The sequence below is a fragment of the Echinops telfairi genome, unplaced genomic scaffold, assembly GCF_000313985.2.
Source record: "Echinops telfairi isolate 266 unplaced genomic scaffold, ASM31398v2 ScPeMD7_70;HRSCAF=299, whole genome shotgun sequence".
NCBI classification, from domain to species: domain Eukaryota; kingdom Metazoa; phylum Chordata; class Mammalia; order Afrosoricida; family Tenrecidae; genus Echinops; species Echinops telfairi.
In genome coordinates this window covers 35,180,930-35,192,644 of record NW_022103968.1, presented here as the reverse complement: position 1 = coordinate 35,192,644, position 11,715 = coordinate 35,180,930, and the positions used below count along the sequence as shown (strand labels likewise).

At 38.3% G+C, this 11,715-nt stretch overlaps 1 protein-coding gene across 4 annotated transcripts in view; it reads left to right on the top strand.

Annotated features, from left to right (window-relative positions):
• EXOC6 (exocyst complex component 6) overlaps positions 1 to 11,715 on the top strand; it is a 195,597-nt gene that overhangs the window by 126,192 nt on the left and 57,690 nt on the right. Inside the window, exon 19 of one of the 4 annotated variants that reach the window (XM_045291180.1) lies at positions 2,326 to 2,355. The exons of the other annotated variants lie outside the window; for them this stretch is intronic. Coding sequence (XP_045147115.1) covers positions 2,326 to 2,355 — 30 coding nt within the window. The remainder of the gene's footprint in view (positions 1 to 2,325; positions 2,356 to 11,715) is intronic. 4 annotated transcript variants of the gene reach the window in all.

The window sequence follows — 11,715 nt, the reverse complement described above, 5'->3', positions numbered from 1 at the left end:
AGCTGGGCACCATCGGCTTTCTTCGCCACATTTGCTAATGCACCCATTTGTCTTCAGTGATCGTATCATGGAGGTGAGCACACAATGATAAATGATTTTTTTGTTCTTTGACGCCAGATAACTGATCCCTTCGGCACCTCATGATCACACAGGCTGATAGGTTCTTTCATGTGAGCTTTGTTGCTTCTGAGCTAGATGGCCGCTTGTTTACCCTCAAGCTTTTAAGACCCCAGACACTATATCTTTTGATAGCCGGGCACCATCCGCTTTCTTCACCACATTTGCTTATTCACCCGTTTTGTCTTCAGCGGTTGTTTCGGGAAGGTGAGCATCAAAGAATGCCAATTTAATAGAAGAAAGTATTTTGAATTGAGGGAGTACTTGAGTGGAGGCCTAATGTCCTTCTGCTACCTTAACACTAAACCTATAAATGTAGGCACATAGATCTATTTCCCCATCCTCATATATAAATATATTTGCATATGTACATTCTGCTATGGTCTTGTCAGCACTTCAGCAGCATGTAAGATGCTTGGATCACCTCCTCTCCTTCTCTCCCCCACCCCGTTTCATTTAGTTTCCTAAATTCAACCATACTTGAAGGATACTATCTCTAGCATCTTGGCCAAATAGATTTTTAAAATTATGCTCTATTATTTGCTAAGAAGGAAACCACATTTTAATTGGCTTTATGTTTGAAACATTTTTTCCTTTGTGGGCAAGTGGATATTGCATCAGCATCATATCAAATGTTTCTAACTTGCAGTTTATATGTTTCATCATATCAAATTCCGATGTATAGGGAGTCTGTGCCGTAGATTAGAACTGCCCTGGATTTTCTTGGCAGTAATCATTTACCTCTTCTAACCATCGTATGTTGGGTGCTGCCTTTTGTTGACTTGTTTACTAATTCTTACTGGAATTTCATTCAGCCTTTGTGGTCATATTTCCTCATACCTCTGTACATATATTTTGAAAGAATATATAAAAATAAATTAGTAAAATCATTGTAGTGGCCAAGTCATTTATACTAAATCAAATGTCAAAAATAGTTTGATGTTAAATCTATACTGGATTAGAGATTACCTAGGGTTAAATCCAATCCAGAAGAACCAGTTGGCTGATGAACAACTGCCAGCCCCTGCTTCCTACAGTGAGTGGGGTGGTTGCCTTGGCTTGTGGGTTCTCCTTCACTCATTGTGGGGTTGGTTGATGAAGAGAACAGCTTCCCATATGGAGGGGCTCGATTGGTGTAGGCTACACCGGAAGTTCAACTTCCATTAGTAAACGGATTTTGAATTTCATTTTGACCCATTATGGTTAAGTCCATGTTTCTCTGGAAATAGTTTTTCTTTAAAACATAAAAAATCAAACAGTACTTTAAATTAAATATCTATGAGTAAAATTTGGGACGTAAATTAGACAACTTAAAAATTAAACAATATTTTAATGAAAAAGTCATTACTACATGATTATGATGGAAGTAAAGCCAGAGTTTATACCGTATATACTTGTGTATAAACTGAATTTTTCAGCACATTTTTAATGCAGTTTTTGTGGTACAATTAGGTGCCTCAGCTGATATTCGGGTCGGCTTATATGCGTGTATATATGGTATGTACTTAAATTGACATTAACGATTTGGTTTTCATGTTGCCTTGTCATTTACTTTTTAGAGAAACAAATATGCTTAAAAATTTCATAGCATTTTAGTGCCCCATATTTCCTTAGTGAATTATATTAACCAAATACAGATAAGTCAAGTGATTTACCTGTTCTAACCATCTTCAGAAGCATGTCTTACATACAATTTTCTGTTACTTGGAAAGACAGTCATTTTATTTCTTTGCATTAGAGTCTCTGGAGGAAAGAGATAGTTGTTAAACATTGAGGTTCCAGTTCTTAACTGTGGTTGTAGCAGATAACATTTCCGGAGCGTAGACATCTGCATAGTTTTGGCCGAAAGCTTGAGAACCACTGCTCGGGAGGAAAGGTGCCTGCAGAGAGCTGATGCTTTCGAAAGGTGCCCATCCCATAACTGCTCAGTCTCAGGACTTCTATGCTAATGAGACAACTTGATCAGATAGAAGTTTGGAGAAGGATTTACCTGACTAGAAGGGATGCAGAAAGACATATGAATCTTCGAAACAAAATGATAGTCACATTTATGTGGTCAATAAATGCCTTTTTAAAATCGGAGCCTCGCACATAGCCAACTTGCTCATTTTACAGTGTTACTTGCTTTTGCTACTTTGAACACTGCTGCCACCATGACTGGAATACATTGTGCTCTTTTATTTGATTGCCTTGCTGACTCCTTCTCAGACTAACAGCAATGATCACGCAGCCATGTCGGTAAGTAGACGAAAGCAACACTAGCATGTGCGTTAGAGAATAACGAACTTCCTGCAGGCTTATTCTTCTCTGCTGAGGTATTTAAATTAAATTCTAATTGTGTCTAGAGTTGTTAGTGTCTTCCTAGAGTTGTGGTTTGGTGGAAATGTATTTTTGGAAAGTAACGGTCATTGTTTTGGTGAAGCAGTCAGCATTCCCTGGGGCTTGACTGTGAAACTCCAGGGGATGGGGCCGCTGTGGGGTGCGCAGTGCTGGTGACCTCTGTGGCTGCCCCGTGACACGGTGCACTGTGCAGGGAAGGAAGGCAGACCTAGTAATCAGCGTGGACCCCATAGACTTGTTCTGCAAGTTCAATGAGATAGTATATGGAAAATGTTTAGAATACTGCTTGGCCTTTAGAAAATATGAGTTGTTATTACTTTGAAGACTTTTGATCCCAGATTTGACTTTAGAAATCTGGCCCCAATACATGACCAAGTACAATTCATGACTCAACGCAAATAAGTTTTTCCTCTCCCACCTCATCCTAGTGAATTCCCATAGCTTTTATCCTTTTTAATGGCTTTATCATATTTTGCTTTTTACTAAATGCTTTGTGCCTTTTCTACCAATTTTTGAATTCATGAGCCCGAAGAAGAAGTCACAAATATTTTATGAATGTATACATCTCGAAAATTGTTATTTAAAAAAAAAAAAAAAGGAACCTTGTGTAGCATTTGAAATTTAAATGTTTCTAGCCTTTCGCATATGGAGCCCTGGTGGTCTTGTGGTTAAGCGTTGGCCTATGATCCACATGGTCGGCAGTTCGCAACCACCAGTAGTAGGTCCTCGGAAGAAAGATGGGCTTTCTATTCCTGTAAACAGTTAGTCTTGGAAACCCACAGCATTATCTCGATGTCAGTGAGTTTTGAGTTGAACCTTTCTCATATTATTTCTGTCATTGATGTTCATCTTCTTTTGATTATTGTGATTGGTCTCTGCCAACAGTCTCACCTTACTTAAGTCCACCGTACAGACCAATTCCAGATATTCTTTCTTTTTTTTAAAATCGTTTTATTAGGGGTTCATACAACTCTTATCACAATCCATACATACATCAATTGTGTAAAGCACATTTGTACATTCATTGCTCTCATCAATCTCAAAACATTTCCTCTGCACTTTAGCCCCTTGCATTAGGTCCTCATTTTTTCCCCTCGCTCCCCACTCCCCCTCCCTCATGAGCCCTTGATAATTTATAAATTATTATTTTGTCATATCTTGCCCTGTCCAACATCTCCCTTCACCCATTCTTCTGTTGTCCGTCCCCCAGGGAGGAGGTCACATATAGTTCCTTATAATAGGTTCCCTCTTTCCAACCCACTCTCCCTCTACCCTCCCTGTATCGCCACTCACACCACTGGTCCTTAAGGGGTCATCCACCCTGGGTTCCCTGTGTTTCCAGTTCCTATCTGTACCAGTGTACATCCTCTGGTCCAGCCAGACTTGCAAGGTAGAATATTCTTTCTAAAGCATACAATCTTAACTTATTTTTCCTATTCATACACTTAATTCAGTTAGCAAAAAAAAAAAAAAAAAAAGAGCTCAGCGTACCTTTTCAGATGCATTTCAGACTCACCATGTGCGTCCTAAGTGGCACATGGCGTACCCATCATGTCCCGAATCGACATTGGACTTTCTGCTTTTGTTCTACTGTGATATCACTTGTAACCTCAAAAATCCTGGGTTTCTTCCAAAGGTTATCTCTTGTCCCTCTTTTCTAATCCTACTAATCATTTATATTATATTGCAGTATAACTATACATTTGTAGATTTGCTTTCTTTCCCCTGTTAGAATCTGATCTTTTTACTTACTTGAGAGACTTATGTATTAACATAACCTTTTTCTTCTGTAACAGAGCACCAAGCATAATACTTTACACAGGGAAATGCCTAATAAGTGTTTTTTAAAATTAAGATGAGAGGAATTGAGAAGAGTATAGGACTATAAATAGGTTATTTTTCTTATTTCTGTGGAGAACATAAAAAGTATATTTCAATAAACAAAGTCAAAATTGTCTAATCAAGAAATTTGTTTGTTAAATAGAAGAGACTTTCTAGTTTAAGAGTGAAAGTTTGCAGTCTGTTATTATCAGTTGGAATTTTGGAAAATTTCTATATGGAAGTTATTTGATAAAAATGTTCTCAGTACTGATTAGAAATAGTATATTTCCTGTACTCCTTGTATGAATCCTTCTATGAAAGAGAACACAGTGATTCAAAAGCACAACCTGCCTAGATTCAAGTCTAAATTCAGTAGTAAGTCAGAGAAAATAAAATAAAAATGCAAAATAAATCTATTTCTGCTTTTTAAAGTAGAGGACAATAAAAAAATTGTGCTTTTTGGATAACAGGGCCAGAATTACTCTGAGCATATCTATATACTGGTTAGTATATAATTTTTTATTTGTAGGAAACAAGGCAGAAAACAGTAAGTACTTAGTAGTTACTAGAATAAATAAAGCAAAGGGTAAAGTGGAAGCCTAAGAATTTGCTTGTATTTGTCCTTAGCACTGGGAAGCCTTTGAATGTTGCAGGGCTTTTTATTTTACCATAGTATCTTGCATGTGCATGCTCTGCTTCTTCCTTTGTCATTATTATTATTTTTTATTGTGTTTTACAGGGAAGCTTACACAGTCTATTAGGTTACCCTTTAGCAATTTATAAACAAATGGGCCCATATCATTGATTACATTTAAAAAGTTATTATTAATTGGGAGTTAATACATATATCACATCATTTCATATTTCAGTCATGTCAAGTAGAATGGTACAATTACTACCACAGTCAGTTTCCAAACATTCTTTTTCTTCCTGGACTCCTTGACATTCTCTCCCTTTTAACCACGCCCTACCACCCTTATACCCCTTTTCCCCCTGAACCCCTTCTTCTACTTGCTGCCCCTATAGGTTCATCTATCCTGGGTTTCATAGACCAAAAAACAGAAGAACATATGACACACCTTAATGAGGGTGACCCCCAGTGAGATGCACCCTAATATGAGCAAACAAAAACCAAACAAAGATACAGAAAATGTTGAAAACCAGATCAGGTCCAGCATGCCTCAGAGTGGGGATCAGCTGATAAGGTTTTAACTGTTCAAGTCAGGTTTATGTATTTGATAGATTTTAAGATTGGTTTAACGTAAATTTGCATCAGGAATTTTAGAAGGTTTGGCACTTTACTGCCCATTTAAAAAAAAAAATCTTATATTGCCTAGTTCTTTCTATGCCAAATAACATGTTTTCACAATCCTTTAGCATTTATAATGAGGTAATTCCAAGTTCACAAAAATCAACATGTGCCAACCCATTACAATGTAACATTGCATTGGAGAGAATAAGGAACTTTGAGAGAGAATGAAAATGAAAAGCCTAAAAGTACCAAAGCCCACTAAATATTAAATATTTTATTGCATTTTCAGTGAAAGTTGACGCAACAAATTAGATTCCCATTTGACAATTTGTCTGTAATTTCTTCAGTGACAGTAAGTACATTTTTCACAATCAAGAGCCCACTATTACAACTCCAATTTATATTTTCTTATTAAGCTTGTTCTTAATGTTGCAATTTCAAAAACAACAAAAGGGAATCTTTACTTGTAGTTGAAAATGAAAGTACTTGTTTGATTTTAGATCCTTTTAGGCATTTATTAAGCTGATGCATGAGCTAAAAGCTGACCATCCTTCGTCAGGAATGTAATGTCATAAATTTAAGTCTTACATGTATATCTGGCATACCATGCTTAAATATTGCTTTGTTGTCAAAGGTTTTAGAAAACATTTTTAATTGCTCTTGATAAGGGCAATTTTTGTGAACACTACTCTTTGTGGGCTTAGTCGAGAGAAGTAGTTGTAATGAAAGGGCTTTTAGGAGGAAACAGCATAAGAATTGTAGTAGAAAGCCAGTGGATTAGAGAACTACAAGACCTGACCTGTAAATACGTCAGATTCTATTTATGTCTATAAATAGAAGTAGTTGAATTGGGTACTTGTTAATCTGTAGGTTAAATATATATTTTTATACGCATGTACACATGTATAGCTCATAAGTTCCCTCTTTAATCGTGCTATAGGTGAAGTAGACTAGATGATCGCTTCAGGCCTTATGAGCAAAGTACCTATACCATCTAGCAGTTTTAGAATCCATGGTCAGAAAGTTACTTACGTGTTTTGCAGATATGAGTGCCACAGTTCTAGGAATACCAATGGCATCTTCCACTTAGACCTGTACTTCCCAATAGAAAGAGAAACATATAAGACATTATTCCCCTCCCCCATGTTAACTGGATAAAGTTGAAATGCGGGAAGGAGGGACTAAAATATATGATTAAGAGGTGGAGTTGGAGTTACCATTTACAATGATATGATTTTTTGTTCTTTGATGCCTGATACCTGATCCCTTTGGCACACCGTGATCACGCCAGCTGGTGTGCTTCTTCCATGTGGGTTTTGTCGTTTCTCAGCTAGATGGCCTCCTGTTCATCTTCAAGCCTTTAAGACCCCAGACTCTATATCCTTTGATAGGTGGGCACCATCAGCTTTCTTCACCGCATTTGCTTTTGCACCCGTCTTGTCTTCAGCGATCGTGTTCGTTCATTATATGCACATACCACATTTTGCAGATCCATTCAACTTTTGATGGGCATTTGGGTAGTTTCTACCTTTTGCTTTTGTGAACAGTGCTATCATACACATTGGCATCCATGTGTTTGTTTCAGCTTGAAAGAAATGAAATTACTGAGTCATATAGTAATTTTATGTTTAGCATTTTGAGCAATGGACAAACGATTTTCCACAGGAGATGCCCATTTTACATTCCCATCAGCAACATAGGAGTCTCAAGTTTCCTACATCCGTGTCAGCACTTGTAGTTTCAATTTTTCTGTTAATAGCCATCCTAGTAGATGTGAAGTAGTGTCTCATTTTTGCATTTCCCTAGTAATGAATGGAACTCTGGTGGCATAGTGGCTGAACCGCTGACTGTTACCAAAACAAACCTACCAACTGCTCAGAGGTAGAGAGATGTAGTAGTCCACTTCCCTAGAGAGTACCACCTTGGACACCGATGAGGCCATTCTACTCTGCTCTCTAGGGCTGCTGGGAGTTGGAATCAACTCAGTGGCAATAAGTTTTAATGAATGCCATGGATTTTAGCATTTTTTTCATATGCTTCATGATACATGTGCTTATTTATATATAATTCTTGAAGAAATATCTATTTGCATTCTTTGCTCATTTTAAAATTAGGTTGTCTTATTGAGTTATAGATGGTTTATTCTGGATATTATTCTGGATATTAACTAACTTATTAGATTTATATATTCTTGATACTAACTAATTTATTAGATATATGATTCTCAAATATTTTTCCTTTTCTGTTAGTTGCCTTTGCTTTTCTTAATAGTGTCTTTGAGGCACAAATTTTTTTACTTTGTCAATAATCCATTTACTTTTTATCTTACTGCTCTTGGTTTTGGTTTTGTATCTCAGAGTCTATTATTATATATTTTTTCCAACAGTCTTATTGGCAAATAATTCACATATCATATAATTAAATAGTTCAATCATATCACGGGTAATTGTACAATCTCCACCTCATCTATCTCAGAGCATTCCTTGCCCCCACTCCTCCTTGGTTGACTCGCCATTAAAATGAGTTGTGCAATCACGATCCATTCTAGTGCTCCCTTCCCCCTCCCGCCTTAATTATTTATTCCTGAACCCCCCTTTCCCTCCCTATCACCTATTCTCATCCTTGCATTCCCTATAACATTTTGTATCAGTTATTGTCATTTTACATCCACTCCTCCTGTGCTTCACAACTGGGAAACCCAACAGAAAACAATAAGCAACAAATCTCACTAAGGTGGTAAAGATAAGACCCTATTGATATAAAGACAAAAATGCAAATAATGTGTCAGTTGGAGAAGACCCCATCAACATTCAGAAAGTCAGGGAAGGAATTTGTTTCACGGAACTGCTAGGAGCTGTTTGAACCCAGTGCAAATTCCGGTCGTGTCTATAGGGAGGTCGACTGGTCAAGTAGTGAATTCGAGCCAGCGTAATCAATATTACAATGGTCTCTGCCTGGTAGTAGTAGGGCTGTTCGGGACTCTTGCTTTGGGGCCTAGCGTTTCTGCCAGTGGCTGATCTGACTACAGTATATACTTTGCAGATGGGTTCTGGGCTCCCACTGCACTCCCTAGCCTTCTACAAATTGGATGCTCTTAATTTTAGCTCTGATACTTTTCTGTTCACCATATTTGAATTTTTTAAATTGTCGTCTTTGGATCACACAAGGTGGTGTGCTTGAGTCCTTTATGAAAAACAAGGTCTTGAAGTTTTACCCCTATGTTTTATTTAAAGAGTTCAATGGTTTTAGTTCTTACATCTAGGTCATTGATCCATTCATGGCCCATGAGTTAATTTCATATATGGTGTGAGGCATGGGTCCAACTTTATTCTTATATGGAAATCCAGTTGTTCTAGCAACCTTTTAATTTTGGAAACTTTATCCAGTATAAAAAATCGACTCGGTTGTCATAAATCTCTTTACCTACTATAGAAATCAATGTGATAGGGGAGATTAGAAAACATTTTCAATTCTTTGGAAGCAAGTGGGGATGGTTGACAAAGTCCCACATAGATGTTTTAAAGATTTATCCTTTGGAGTGTTGTTCAATGTTGTATGTTAAATTGTCTATAAGAAAAAAATGTTTAAAAAAATTTTTTTAATCATTTTATTGGGGCTCATACAATTTATCACAATTCATACATACATCAATTTTGTAAATCACACTTATACATTTGTTGCCCTCATCATTCTCAAAATTCGCTTTCCTCTTGGGTTCCTGGAATTAGCTCATCATTTTCCTTTTTCCCCTCCCCCTCCCTCCCTGCTCCTCACTCCCTCATGAACCCTTAATAATTTATAAATTATTATTATATGTTATCTTACACTGCCCGGCATCTCTCTTCACCCACCCTTCTGTTGCCCATCCCCCAGAGAGGAGGTTATATGTAGATCCTTGTGATCAATTTCCCCCTTTCTACCCCACCTTCCCTCCTGGTATCGCCACTGTTACCGCTGGTCCTGAGGGGTTCATCAGTCCTAGATTCCCTGTGTTTCCAGTTCCCATCTGTACCGCTGTGCATCCTCTGGTCTAACCAGGTTTGCAAGGTAGAATTGGGATCATGGTAGTTGGGGGGAGGAAGCGTTTACGAACTAGAGGAAGGTTGTGAGTTTCATTATTGCTATCCTGAACCCTGAGTGACTCATCTCCTCCCCACTACCCCTCTGCAAGGTATGTCCAGTTGTCCACAGATGGGCATTGGGTCCCCATCACGCGCCACCCTCATTCACGATGATATGATTTTTGTTAAAAAAATTTTAAAGGAAAAATGTTAAGTAGATCATGTACCTTGATTGCTTGTCTGTGTACAATTATGTACATACATTTTCAATATATGCCCTCCCATATTCTGATGTACTTTCTTCACTCTCTCAGAACCCTGTAGCAACTACTCCCTCGTCCTCCTCAACCTCGTTACCACTACTTGGGGCGAGTCGGCTCTGACTCAAGGTGACCTGATTTTGTGTAAGGCCCTGTGCCATCTTCACGATTGTCACTGTGTTTGAGTCCATTGTGGCTCTTGCTTCAATCTATTTCAAGTGTAATTGAAAACTTTGGGTTTTACTGAAAGTTATTATATTCATGGGAACTAACAGATGACAATAGAGCCACAGTCAGTTGAGAGTTGGGACTTTGACTATATTCAGTTTCTGAGAGAGTCTCCCTCCAGGCCCATTTCGCAGGAAGTGTTATTCACGTGAGTGCCTGTCATTCTCAAGTGGTTGGGACCTAAATAAAACCTTTAAAGGGTAAAGGCCTTCCCTGTGCTACCTTTCCCTTTATGGCTATGTTTCTAATATGTCAGCTACTTAGCTGATATGGAGGCCCCCTTACTTCCTCGGATCCCATTTGCCCATGGTACTGATGGTCATGTGAAAACCACCTCTAGTCCTTAGCCAAGTAGAAATTCTGGGAATTTCTTTGGAAATGTTAGGTTGTAATAGGGTTGTGAAGTAGTAAGTTTTATTTATTAAATGTTCCTGTTATACTAGACTGGGTGTATGTGAGGCAGGGTTCTCTGGAGAAACAAAACCAGGACACATGATTATTTATATTTAAAAGCATAGGTTTATATAGCGAGACAGAATACAACATATAATTAGTCCACACAGTAGTACAGAGTGCTCAGTCCAACTCACTTTTATGGGACAGTTAATATACTGAAGGTCCTTCCAACTGAAGCTGGTCATTGGTCCAAGGTCAAGGAAGCAGACGGCGAAGTTGCAGAGGCCAGTAGCACAGCAGCATAGAGAAGCAGGTCGTGATGGAGCCTCAAGGTGTAGCAATGCACCAAGATCCACGGGTTCGCTGGCCCACATGTAGCGCAGCACAACGTTGAGGCACAGCAGCCAACTCAGGCAGCAGTTTGCTAGTCCGATCAGGGAGAAAGAAAAATAATACTCCTTGAAGAGCCATTGATCTCGGTTGCCCTCCAATCAAGCTGCAACCTAATTGACAGGCTAAAATCCTCGCACATGTTCCTAAAGAAGTCATGTTGGCACAAAAAAACCTTATCACAGGTTGCTTACATAAAGAACTAAGAATATGATTCTGCTGTTACAGAGCTGCATCTTAAATAATGGGTTTACTCTGCTGCACTTTTAAAATCTCAGTTCGGTGGCTTGACCAAAGTATTCAGTCACCAAAAGGAAACATGCACAATTTTGTTTTGTTTTTGCTTTTCTTACATTTGCCAGGTGAGAAGTGTCATAGAACCTTAACTTCTTAACGCATCACTTCTGAATTTAAGTATATACCATATATACTCATGTATAAGCCGAGTTTTTCAGCACATTTTTAATGCAGTGTTTTGGGTAAAATTAGGTGCCTCGGCTGATATTCGGGTTGGCTCTTACTTGAGTATATATGGTACCTAGCCACTGAATTTGCTGTTATTAAGTAGATTTAAACTTTTGTAATTATCCCAGCCAGCCTCCATGCAGCACAAATGCCATCTTCCAGAGATTCTAGGCAGAAGTGCATGTAAAACATTCACCAGCTTCCCCCTTGTTAGAGTTTAAGAGCCCTACTATGTCATGTAATTTCTGATAGAAAATACTATTAAGTGTAGTGGACACTGTAGGCCCGACTGAGAGTTATTGTGTCCATGGGAACTAACACGAGGCAGTAGAGCCACAGTACGTTGAGGAGGTTGGGAGTTAGAGTAGCTTTTTTTTTTTTTTAA